This window comes from Scomber japonicus, chromosome 5, assembly GCF_027409825.1.
Source record: "Scomber japonicus isolate fScoJap1 chromosome 5, fScoJap1.pri, whole genome shotgun sequence".
Taxonomy (NCBI): domain Eukaryota; kingdom Metazoa; phylum Chordata; class Actinopteri; order Scombriformes; family Scombridae; genus Scomber; species Scomber japonicus.
The window spans coordinates 31,277,236-31,289,430 of record NC_070582.1 but is presented as its reverse complement, the minus strand read 5'-3'; the positions used below and the strand labels follow the sequence as shown (position 1 = coordinate 31,289,430).

Genomic DNA, 12,195 nt, shown 5'->3' with positions numbered 1-12,195 from the left:
TCTTATCACTTGTTCCAAGTGGGCATGACATACAGCATATGACATGTATTGTCTTTGCACCATTGAGTTAAAAAGAACTGAAATCAAAGTGGGAGAGTTTCTGAGCATTGAACTCTTTAAATTATTGTCTAGTGTTGTTCATCTTGTCATCTCTCATTATTTGTTTATCCTTTTGATGATATTATCCTTGCTACAGTAGATATATATAGAATTTCTTCACTGTCATTGTCAGTTTCTAATTATTCAGAAGAAGGCAAATCGTGGTGTTAAATGCAAGATATGATTAAATTTCCATTCATATCTTATTTTTGTCTCTTATTCATGACCCTGAATCACATGTACACACAAGCTTACGAAATATTTGATGAAACTTTGCCCTGCGTGTATCTTTGTCTCTAGCAACACTTAGCCAATTACTTGTATATACTTTAGTACATTACATTTTATTTTATTTTATTTTATTTGCTATTGTTATTTTGCTATTTTATTATGTATAGTTTGTTCTTTATATTCTTATATCTATCTATCTATCTATCTATCTATCTATCTATCTATCTATCTATCTATCTATCTAGCCAGCCAGCCAGCATGCCAAGAAGAGAAATTCAGAGTATATGAGTTACAAAGGTCTCATGTCGTGGTTACTCTGCTCATGTGCACATATGTTACACATAAGTTCACCTGGGCATAAACCCTTTACTCAGCATGCTTTTTGGCCCACCTCTGCAGTTACTGTCTCTGTTTGACCCTTGCTCCCTTTGGAACATACATCGTGTTTTCCCTGAAGAGTGCCTGTTGCACAATTTGTTGTGTAAGTGATACCACCATCACCACCACCACCACTTCATGTGACATGGAAAGAGTGCCAAAGCCATTTGGTGATAAAACCAACTTGGACAACTCACCAGGAAGAGCATAATGGCTTTAGTTTGACCATGAGAAGTAAGGTGAATTATTTTACATATAACATCATGTGTGTCAAATTTGCGAATCATATAACAATATTGTTTTGACTTATCTCATATTGCAAGCTTTCTAGGTCATGGTCCAGATTTGGGTCAAGACCTCTTTCAGTCCAATCACACATGAGGTGGGTAATCCTTTGTAAACAGGTTCTTAAGCAGTCTATGAAGCTCCATTATTATAATGTGTATTATGTATTTTCATCAACTGAAAATGGAATTGAGCTAAATCCTATCACGCATGGTAAATCTAATCTGCTTGTGCTGACTATTGTCCAAAAAAGACAAATAGCTCACCATGGTAAATTTTTAGTTTTTATTTCCTTCTCTAGGTTGGCATAAACACTGTTATGTCATCCAAGATTGGCTCTCTTTCATAAATGATCTATTCTGCTTAAATAGAGTGGTTGTTAAATCCAAATAAATCAAATGTAGTAATGAAAAATGCCATGTTGGCGTATACCTAAAAAAAAGGATATTCAAAGAATCTTAGAAGATAGATGTTGTATGGTGGATGTAAACTGCTTTGGATGAGTACTGCTTTGAGAAACAAGGAGAGCAACATAAAACCTTGATAAATCATGAAAAGTTTGTCAGTGTTCTTAAGAATTAAGTTACATCGCCACCACTACTACTGGTTTAATGATGATATACGTTTTATCACAGTAGTCCCAGTTGTGAGTAAACTGTAAACCTGAAAATTCATGTCACGGTTGGGTTAAGATAAGATGTTATAATGTTAGCAGAAAAAAGAAGACAGCAGCTGTAATAGATAATGACATGAGATGATAAAGGCACTGATGATTCTCACACTAAATGGGCAAAAGAATATTGACATGTGAACATACCTCGTGAGATTTCTCATTCCAAACAGTTTCCGCTCTTCTGGGAAGGCTTTTTTCCAGATTTTGGAGCATTCAGCCAGATCATTAGTGAGGTCAGCCAATAAAGCCTGTCAATCTCAGTTAGCATTCCAGTTCATCCTGAGGGTGTTGTGTCTGTGTGGGCCAATTGTTCCATACCAAATTGTAAAAAAACATTTTTGTATGGACTTTGCTTTGTGCACAGAGGTATTGTAATGTTGTAAAAGGACTTTTGAACAAGGGCACTATAAAAGAAGGAAGGGTCATTATCGATGTTCTAAGACCTGCTTGGTGCTAGGTACCAGTTCTATTGAAGCCTATATTATATGACCTTTCATGAAGGAATGCCTCTACCAAACGAAAGAACACACTTTGTTAACATTTGTTTATTAGCTGTATGTCTCTAAATGGGGCGGCTGTAGCTCAGGAGGTAGAGTGGTCATCCTCCAATTGGAAGATCCACATGTCGATGTGTCCTTGGGCAAGACACTTAACCCCAAATTGCTCCTGTTGCTGCGCCAACGGTGTATGAATGTGAATGAATGGTTAAAATTCCCCCTGATGGCACCCTGCATGGTAGCTCCTGCCATCAGTATATGAATGTGTGTGAATGGGTAAATGACATGTAATGTAAAGCGCTTTGAGTGGTCGCAAAGACTAGAAAGTACAGTCCATTTAAATAGTATCAAATTATGATAATAAGCAGGGAATAACAGGGAACATTTCAATAAAGTGTAGTGAAGTGTCCCTTGAAAATAGTGTTGTTTAGGATAAATAAATATTGTTAACAAAATCAGTACCCTGTATTCTGTATACTTCCTTATTTCGATCAGGAGGCACCAAAGTATGTTCATGTGCCTTACAGTGACGTAATGACTCCTCCTTGTTTTATAGTTTCCTTACTATTGAACAACTATTGGAGGCATACTGCTATATATAGTGTAGTATTAATATCTACTTTCATCAGAACTAAACATCAAGTGTGTCCACATATGTTTGGCAGTCATTAAATATGCGTATACTTTGTTGGCAAAGTTTTGTAATTACTGTGTAAAAATGACTCCTGTGTTCCTCCCTAGACATCTGAGTACTGCAAAACCCAGTGCAGATCAATATGAACTCTCCAAAGGCTCAGAGGGTGAGGGTAGCCATGACACCATCAGAAGCTCCTGAAGGTTGCTACGCCTGGTTTGTCCTGCTGGCCTGCTTCATGGTCTTTGGATTAACCTTTGGTGTCATCAAGGCCTTTGGTGTATTCTATGTTGAGATACACCAATACTTTGAAACCACAGCAACAAGGACATCCTGGATCACCTCGATTGCAGTGGCTATCATTCATGTTGGGGGTGATTATCACAATCTTTTTCTTTTACAAAGATGTAACTGCTGTGTTCATGTATTAAGTCATTTCAAAAACAGGAAGGTACTACACTGGTAGAAAGACGTCAGTATCCGTTTGATAGCTATAGATTACTACAATATTCCTAACTTTCATATTTGTATCTTTCAAAATCCCCTCACCCATTTTGACCTTCATTTCACCTTCACTTTTCACTTCATTTAGATGGCTCTCTCTCATTAATGTTAAAAAAACTGTGAAACTGGATGGCAGATGAAATGTCTTGTGTTGAATGAACTTAATCTTCAGGGCCCTTTACAGACATTTTGGCGGGCAGCTGCTCAAGTGGAGAAAAAAAAGGGCAGTGATAAATCAATACATGAATCTATATTATACATCTGTTGGGTTGTCTCATGTAATGCTCAGTGTTGCTGCAGTATGAACACACTCACACTCGTACAGTGAGCAGAACAACCAACCAGAGTAACCAATAAGAAACGTTGATCAATTTTTCAATCAAAAGGGAATCAATTAAACTGTCAAATTGAGCATCATCAGAACAAATCACCCTGAACTTGATCTATATCTACACTTTTACACCTTACTGATGCCCTTTCACAAGTAAAAGGAGTCTTGTTCACCTTCAAAGAGTAAAAATTAAAGCTATCAGTCTTGTTGTCCTGCTTCAGCTGGACCACAGAGGAAACTGCACACAGAGACGGGATGGAAGGAGGAGGAGGGCTTAGCGTTGGCTGGCAGAGTGTTTAAGTGCAGGGTATGAAGGTGTGAGGGGGATGGGGTGGGGGGTGGGCTTTAATATAGCCTGCAGCTAATTGCTCTGGTGACATCTTAAAGCCTCTCTCCCCCAAAAGCCCTTGGAACATGAATACTACTGCTAACAGAAGAGTTGCTGACACATGAAGAGAGAAGGAGAGGAGAAGAAGAGATAGGCTATTATACTAGATTTCACTCGTTTTCATTGACACCAAAGTTACACTAGACAAGCTTGCTTTTTGCAATGGTTAATGGTAACTCACCTGCTGTTAGGCTATCTGTATTTAGATGTTTTAATAGTGTTTTAATTTCTCAAGAGTGGCACAACAATGCCTATGCTAAGAGCAAACATTATGGTTACCTGACCAATAAAGGCAGGGACATGTGGATCATATTTCCTCCACAGGTAGTAACTCAATTGGGAAGGGAAAGTGAAGGGGTTAGGGCAGGTGCTTGTGTGGACCTGCAGAATTATTACTCAAATGTAGTTGTTCGGTGATACAGCACACTTTTAACTGAGAAGTGATGACATGGGCCAAATTTCAAATTAAAATACAAATTTAGAAAAAGAAATAGAAAAAAAATGTTGTGTAAAAAGGGCACTTGTCCAGTTAGAGGCCAGAAGGGCAGGTGCTTAAGTACTACCTGGGGTCTATTTGTGTTTGGGCCTGTTAATCTCACAGGAAACTATTAGGAAAAGTACAATAAGATTACGTTTGATCATTATGAGTTTGTTTGTGAATTAAATTATTATCTGCTGCAAATGCTCTAGACATCAAAAAGCACTGGGATTTATTGAAAACTTCTTAAACCTCTGAAACCTCATACGGTTTAACTTAACTTATTTATTCAATGGCAATCTTAATCAAAATGTTTTCAGTATTCAGTTTGCATTCAATTAATAAATAGGACCTCTCCCTGCTGCAAAATACATACATGGCCATTACACTGTAATTTTGTTGCCCTGAATAAAATGACTGTAAATGTGCTGCGTATTATACATGCATGTCCTGTGTGTCCCTCTGCAGCTCCGATAGCATCTGCTCTGAGTGTGCGATTCAGCCATCGCTCTGTTGTGATAATTGGCGGACTGATTTGCAGCGTAGGAGTGGTGATTGGGGCTTTTGCAAGGAACATGACTGAACTGTACTTAACAGTGGGATTCCTAAATGGTGAGTGGTTTGATGCAAATACACACATAAAAGAAAAACACACACACAAATATGTAATTCACTGGTCTCCTTCTCTACAGGTTTTGGCTATGCACTGACCTGGACCCCCACAGTGACCATGCTTGGCTTGTATTTTGAGAGGAGGCGTCCTGTGGCAAATGCCTTGGCCAGTGCAGGAGAGTGCATCATTACCTTTATCATTACACCTCTGTTCCAGCTGTTGATTGACAACTACTCCTGGAGGGGTGCTATGATGATCCTGGGGGGTCTGCAGCTTAACCTATGTGTGTGCGGGATGCTGCTGAGACCCCTGAAAGTCACCAGAGATGTGATTCATTCAAGTGAGGAGGAAGGCTTGTCCCTGGAACTCCTTAAAAAAGAGGACTTGGATCAGGACAAACCAAGCTATAGTGGGTCAAAGGAGCTGAGAATATCTGAAGGGGCTGATCATGAGACCATCACTGCTGAAGATGGTAAAATATACCAGGCCCCAGAAGAGATACCTAATTCAACTATGACGTCACAAAAATCAAATAGCAGAGCTAAGAGGGCCGAACTCAGGACCAATATCCTTCGTTATGTAGATTATACCCTCATCACCAATGCACGATTCATGATCTACTCAATGTTTGGGTTGTTTGCTGCACTCGGTTTCTTTGCACCAGCTCTATTCCTCGTGCCATATGCTCGTAGTAAGGGGATCGGGGAGTACGAGGCAGCTGCACTCATGTCTATCTCTGCAGCGATGGACCTGTTCGGGAGGGTGTTCTTCGGCTGGGTGGCAAACTTGAGACTGGTGGAGATGGTACGTTCAGTTGAGTAGTTAACCCAAGCAATGGCTTTTAAAAAAAACACATATGTGAAACCAAATGGCATAGTTTCAGTGTCTGCACCATGTGGCACAGTGTATGCGATTAAATGAAAAGTTTAAGCATTTTTTGATGTCTTGCCAAAGGTTAAATTAGTAGCTAGAGAAAATATTAAGTTGCCAGCAACTGGCTAGCTTAGTTTAGCATAAAGACTGGAAGCAGGGGGGAAACAGTCAGATTGGCTCGAAATAAGCCAACTAGCTACTTAATTAACATATTGATTGAAAAATTGACTTTGTGGAGCCTCCTGTTGTTGCCTGGCAACCTCATGGTAGATGCCAAATTTTTTTACACGAATGGGCCAGGCTAGCTTCCAATCTTTAAACTAAGCTAATTGGCTGGCTGTAAATGTCTGCATATAGCACACAGACACGAGAGTGGTATCGACTGTCTCATTGAACTCTTGGCAAGAAAACAAACAAGCATATTTTTCAAAATGTCAAACTGTTACTTCAAACGAGCAACGCAATACCTGTTAGCATGACAAGTGCGTCTGGGTTGATGCACAGTCTGTTTCTTTCATCTCTACTTCCATCAGGTGCAGCAGCTGACAGCTACAGTGATTCTGCTGGGCACCGTGTTACTCCTCTGCCCATTGACCTCCTCGTTCTGGGAGATGGCTGCTTTCAGTGCAGCTTACGGCCTGGTGTATGGCGCCACGGTTGCAATCCATATCACTGTGCTGGTTGAGATTGTGGGCGCCAACAGGCTCGGAAGCGCACTTGGGTTCTTCATGCTCATACGCAGCAGCGGAGGCCTGCTTGGGCCGCCCATAGCTGGTGAGTGAGAAAGATTATTTGATTATCAACTGCAAGTACACAGTATACCTACAAGAAATGGATTTGAGCTTTGATTTATTACTGCAATGTTCCCTCTGATCCATACCACCATGTCAACTGGCTGACAGCACGAAAATTAACTGGATGTTAACATTTTTATTAACAGAGCTTTAGAAAAGACCCAAATCATTAAGTCAAGGTTACAATGTCTGTCAGTCTCCTGGTTCTATTCTTCCAACACATTAACTCTCACACAATAGATGTGCTTATGCACCATTCTGCATTATAACAGGCCAGTGAGCCTATTCAACCACAATCAAATTTTTATACCTCCTTAAAATGCAGCATCACCCTTCGGTTAATCGTGGATTTCGATGCTTTATGGTCGTGTTAATTTCATGGACTATCGCTTTCCACACATTTATTCCTGTTAAATTGAGTTTCTTCTCTGCTGACTCTCCATTTGGTCTGTTGGGACATTTTTCCCAATTCATATAATATGTATTACAAAACATGAGAAAAGCTGTGGTAACATACAGTGGGGAGAACAAGTATTTGATACACTGCCGATTTTGCCGGTTTTCCCACTTACAAAGCATGTAGAGGTCTGGAATTTTTATCATAGGTACACTACAACTGTGAGAGACGGAATCTAAAACAAAAATTTTATTGCATGACATAAGTATTTGATCACCTACCAACCAGTAAGAATTCCGGCTCTCACAGACCTGTTAGTTTTTCTTTAAGAAGCCCTCCTGTTCTCCACTCATTACCTTTATTAACTGCACCTATTTGAACTCGTTACCTGTATAAAAGACACCTGTCCACACACTCAATGAAACAGACTCCAACCTCTCCACAATGGCCACGACCAGAGAGCTGTGTAAGGACATCAGGGATAAAATTGTAGACCTGCACAAGGCTGGGATGGGCTACAGGACAATAGGCAAGCAGCTTGGTGAGAAGGCAACAACTGTTGGCGCAATTATTAGGAAATGGAAGAAGTTCAAGATGACAGTCAATCTCCCTTGGTCTGGAGCTCCATGCAAGATCTCACCTCGTGGGGCCTCAATGATCATGACGAAGGTGAGGGATCAGCCCAGAACTACATGGCAGGAACTGGTCAATGACCTGAAGAGAGCTGGGACCACAGACTCAAAGAAAACCATCAGTAACAAACCTGGTCAAGAACTACAGGAAATGTCTGATCTCTGTAATTGCAAACAAAGGTTTCTGTACCAAATATTAAGTTCTGTTTTTCTGATGTATAAAATACTTGCATACTTAAATGCAAATTAATTACTTAAAAATCATACAATGTGATTTTCTGGATTTTTGTTTTAGATTCCGTCACTCACAGTTGAAAAGTACCTATGATAAAAAATACAGACTTCTATATGCTTTGTAAGTGGGAAAACCTGCAAAATCAGCAGTGTATCCAATACTTGTTCTCCCCACTGTAACAGTTGCATAAAGAAAGAATTTATTAATTGCCAAATAGGACAATAACTGTTACTTTGGCAGCAGAAGCAAGCTGTAAATATGACACTGACATATGATCACATTGTAATGGTTGCCTATTTGCACATCCAGAAGTTGCAGCACAATATTAGCATTCATTTGGAGCTGTATGTCCAGATTTTCTTTTAGCTCTGCTGTGGTCTCTATCGACCAGAGGAAATATCAGGATCTTAAACTGCTTTAATTCTACACTATCTTCACTGGCTAGTTGCTCTTTGTCTCTCATTTGGAGTTGGATAGTTTATCATAGCTTGTTCAATTAGCACATGCCTGTTACACCAAATAAAAGTGCACAAAATGTGTGATGGGTATAGAATGAAGTACTCAGCTAGTATCAGTATCAGTTTAAGGGTACTTGGATTGGTACTGGTATTGTCATTTTTAAATGAAACCCATCCCTAGTGATAATCCTCTTTGGGTCTGTCACTATACATGAGACCGCTTTCACATTACACATGGTCATTTGATTATTTAATATAGAAACATTGATGATGATGAGCCAATTTTGCGTAATCCACATCTTACTTCTCTCAGTATAACAATCCTACTTGTCAATTTTCTGAATCCTACCGCCACTCCAAAATGTATTTAAACAAATTTGTTTTCACAAGGGCTGGATAGCATGTCAAATCTGGCAGCTAATTTGCCAATCTGTTTGCAATCAACTTCATTATTTCATTATACTGGGAAACATACTTAAGCAGTTATGAATTTAAAATGTAAGATTATGTTCTTCACAGCCAGCAGACTAAAATGTTTTTCTGTCCTCTCAAGACATGCACTGCAGCCCCACCGGCGCTGTCCTACAAACGGGCGAGCATTTGAACTTGATTACTGAGGTTGTGACCCATTTTCACACACACAAACTATAAACAATAGCAGTAAATAAAGCCTGAAAAACACCCAGCATTGACTTTGGCACTCAGGCACCATAACCCCTGCCAGAGAGTGTCCTGCCTGTGAGCACAGCCAGCAGTAAATCAACTGGGGAAACCTCACCAACTGAGTGGAGGGAAAAAAACATATTCTCATAATTGTACTTTGGGTTGTTCATTTGATGATTTTTATGGATTTCTAAGAAGGCTGTTAGCAAAAAATAAAACAGGGAATGAGAGCAATTTGAGTTATTCGAGTGTGACTGCTTTTCTCACCCTCTTCAGAATTTACTGTATGTTTCAAAAAATCTTTCCTTTGGCACAGTGTGTATTTTTTTGTATTATAAATGAAGAACAGTCCATTGTGACTGTTCTTATATGAGGAAAACATAAACAAATACTTTTTCACTCCCCTCCTCACTCTTTTGAAGTTGTATTTCTTTGTTTCCTTCTAATATCTGTATCAGCCTCCTCTCCTGAAAACCTCTTAATCTGGATTCAAGTAATCCCACCGCATGTAAATGTAATGCAATTTAAGATTATGCTAAAGGCTGAAACTGACCTCAAATAAAGTTAAGTGCTAATGAAAGAGAAGCAGATCCAAATATAGCCTGTGGTGTCCTATTTATAACTCAACACGCTCCCTCTGACACACAGGCTATTTCTAACTTATTTACTGTACCATTTGCTACTTTGAGCACTTCTGCTACTTTGAAGAGCAGAGAGTTGATGGATGTTGAGGATGCATCAAAGCTTTCTAATTATGTTTCCGTCACAGGAGGAAGGCACTTGCATTACCGCCTCAGGATAAAATTAATCTTCGTGCAATCCTCTCGTCCTTATCTCTGCCTCAGTCTTTCGCCTTATTCATATCTCTCTGTCTCTGTCATTAAGTAAAGGCAAAATGATAACATCGTTACGATATTGCTCATAATCAGAATTATTCAAAAACTTCCATAATACACACCCAGCCTACATGGGAATGAAATGTCGTTCCCGACAGATCAGGGTGTTCACACTTAAAAGCAGACACTTATATGAAAACAAAAGACATATTTAACAAATTTTAAAAACATTAAAACAAAAGATCATACAAATAGCTTTAATCTCATGAGACCTAAGCTTTTTTTTGGCATACATTTTTAATTTCTCCTAGATATTTGGGATTAGTAGGATTAATTCACCAGTGTATTCACTGAATGATAATACAGTCCCAATGTCCTCAAACAAATACTTCCTGATAAGCAGTGTCGTAATTTGTTGCTTTTGCTAAAATCAGTCAAATCTTTATAGCATATCCAACTGCAAACATTATTAAGCATAAATAAACAAGTTTCAACCATAAAATTTGATAAGGTTTTGTACCCGGTCCACTTTTGTCTGGGGATCGGCTGTTGATTGATCACTCATTAATGTATTGTGCTTTTGCTGCCACTAGGTGGCACAAAAATGTGTATGAAAGAGAACAGGTCAGAGTTAAGCAGAATTAAGTATAAGGTCCAGCAAACCCAAAATGTAATGTTCCCATACGAGGACGCAGGGTCGCAGTGCTGATGCATTTACATGAGCAATGTGGGGTAACTCATGTACTGGTTTTCGTAGCTTGTTGTTATTATTAAAATTTGTCAAATTTATATAGCATATCAAACTACAAACATTATTAAGCATAAATAAACAACTTTCAACCATGAAATTTGATACATTTTTGTACCTGGTCCACCTTTGTCAGGGGATCGGCTGTTTATTGACTTGTTGTTGATGGCTGCCATCTCGTTTTTTTCACTCATTAATGTATTGTGCTTTTGCTGCCACTAGAGGGCACAAAAATGTGTATGAATGAGGAAAATGGGTCAAAGTTAAGCAGAATGAAGTATAAGGCCCAGCTAACCCAAAATGTAATGTTCTCATATGAGGACACAGGGTCACAGGAGGTTAAGGTAAAGCGCTGATGCATTATGGGATAGCTTATGTACTGGTTTATTAAAAAAGTGTTGATGTACTTAAAGTGCTGGTGCATTTGTATCCAAATGTATCGTCTCATGATGTTGGAGGGAGGGATGGGGGGAGCATATGGAGAGTGCTCAGAGCTAGAGGAGACACATTCCAGTCCGCAGTTCAATTATCATTAGATTAAAATATTACAAATGTAACTGTGGCAAAGCTGCAAGTCACTCACACATGTACTTTTCCTTTTAGGCTTCTTCATTGACAAGATGAATGATTACGGCACAGGTTTCCTCATGGCCGGTGTAGCTCTCATCGTCTCCGCTCTGTTCCTGCTGCTTCTCCATCAGATGAATCGAATGGTCAAGGGGTCAAACTCCAAGAGCAATACGCATACAGACAAAATGGAACAAAGCTGCTGAGGAAAGAATTCAAGAAAAATAGCTGAACGAGACATGAATGAAGGAAAATCTGTTTTTATAGCTGATGGATTTAAAGGTGTGAATGAGATCTTGATCTCACAGTTATAAAGGGGAGATCTGCCCCTTATGGAGTCCACTGTGGTCTGTCTGCAGGTGATTATGTGTCAGGAAATGATAATTTGTATTAATCATTAAGAGCCAGTAACTTATACCTTCATTCTATGCAGATAATCTGTCCTGTTTAGTATCATTGTGCAAATACTGAAAAGGAAAAACAGAACCTCTGAAGAAGTAAAGTCACTCAGTTTTTTACAACTAAACTCACTTTCTGGAATGATCTAACCTGTATTAACCCTGCAACAAAACAGCATGAATATAAGGAGGGTTTGCTTTCATATTTCACCCAGATGAATGCTCAATAATCTTTCTACAGAATATACATCACAAAGAAGCACAAAACCTTGTGATTCTAATTGAATCAGAAGTTTTAAATGAGTAATATCACTGCGCCAAGAGGTGCTGAACAGGGGTGTGTACAAAGAGAACAGTGTTATGCAAAAAAAACATGACTGTTATATGTAATTGCTTTATTTTGGTGTGTCACCTTCAGGCTGGTGCACAGAAACAAGATGCAATACTGTAATATACCTAAAAGGAAAACTGCAGATGTTGTTT

The 12,195-nt window shown here is 39.1% G+C and overlaps 1 protein-coding gene across 3 annotated transcripts; it reads left to right on the top strand.

The window, feature by feature from the left end:
• Positions 1-843: 843 nt before the first annotated feature.
• Positions 844-11,791, top strand: si:dkey-246g23.4 (uncharacterized protein LOC559426 homolog). Of its 3 annotated transcripts, none has more exons than XM_053320053.1 (7): positions 844-942; positions 1,032-1,090; positions 2,905-3,171; positions 4,967-5,110; positions 5,191-5,915; positions 6,518-6,758; positions 11,351-11,791. In XM_053320053.1, the coding sequence occupies exons 3-7, from the start codon at positions 2,940-2,942 to the stop codon at positions 11,518-11,520; spliced, it is 1,512 nt and encodes a 503-aa protein (XP_053176028.1). In that variant the 5' UTR covers positions 844-942; positions 1,032-1,090; positions 2,905-2,939; the 3' UTR covers positions 11,521-11,791. The 3 variants fall into 3 exon arrangements, with proteins under 3 accessions (XP_053176028.1, XP_053176027.1, XP_053176029.1); XM_053320054.1 differs by having other exon boundaries at positions 909-947; XM_053320052.1 differs by having other exon boundaries at positions 901-1,090.
• Positions 11,792-12,195: the final 404 nt, after the last annotated feature.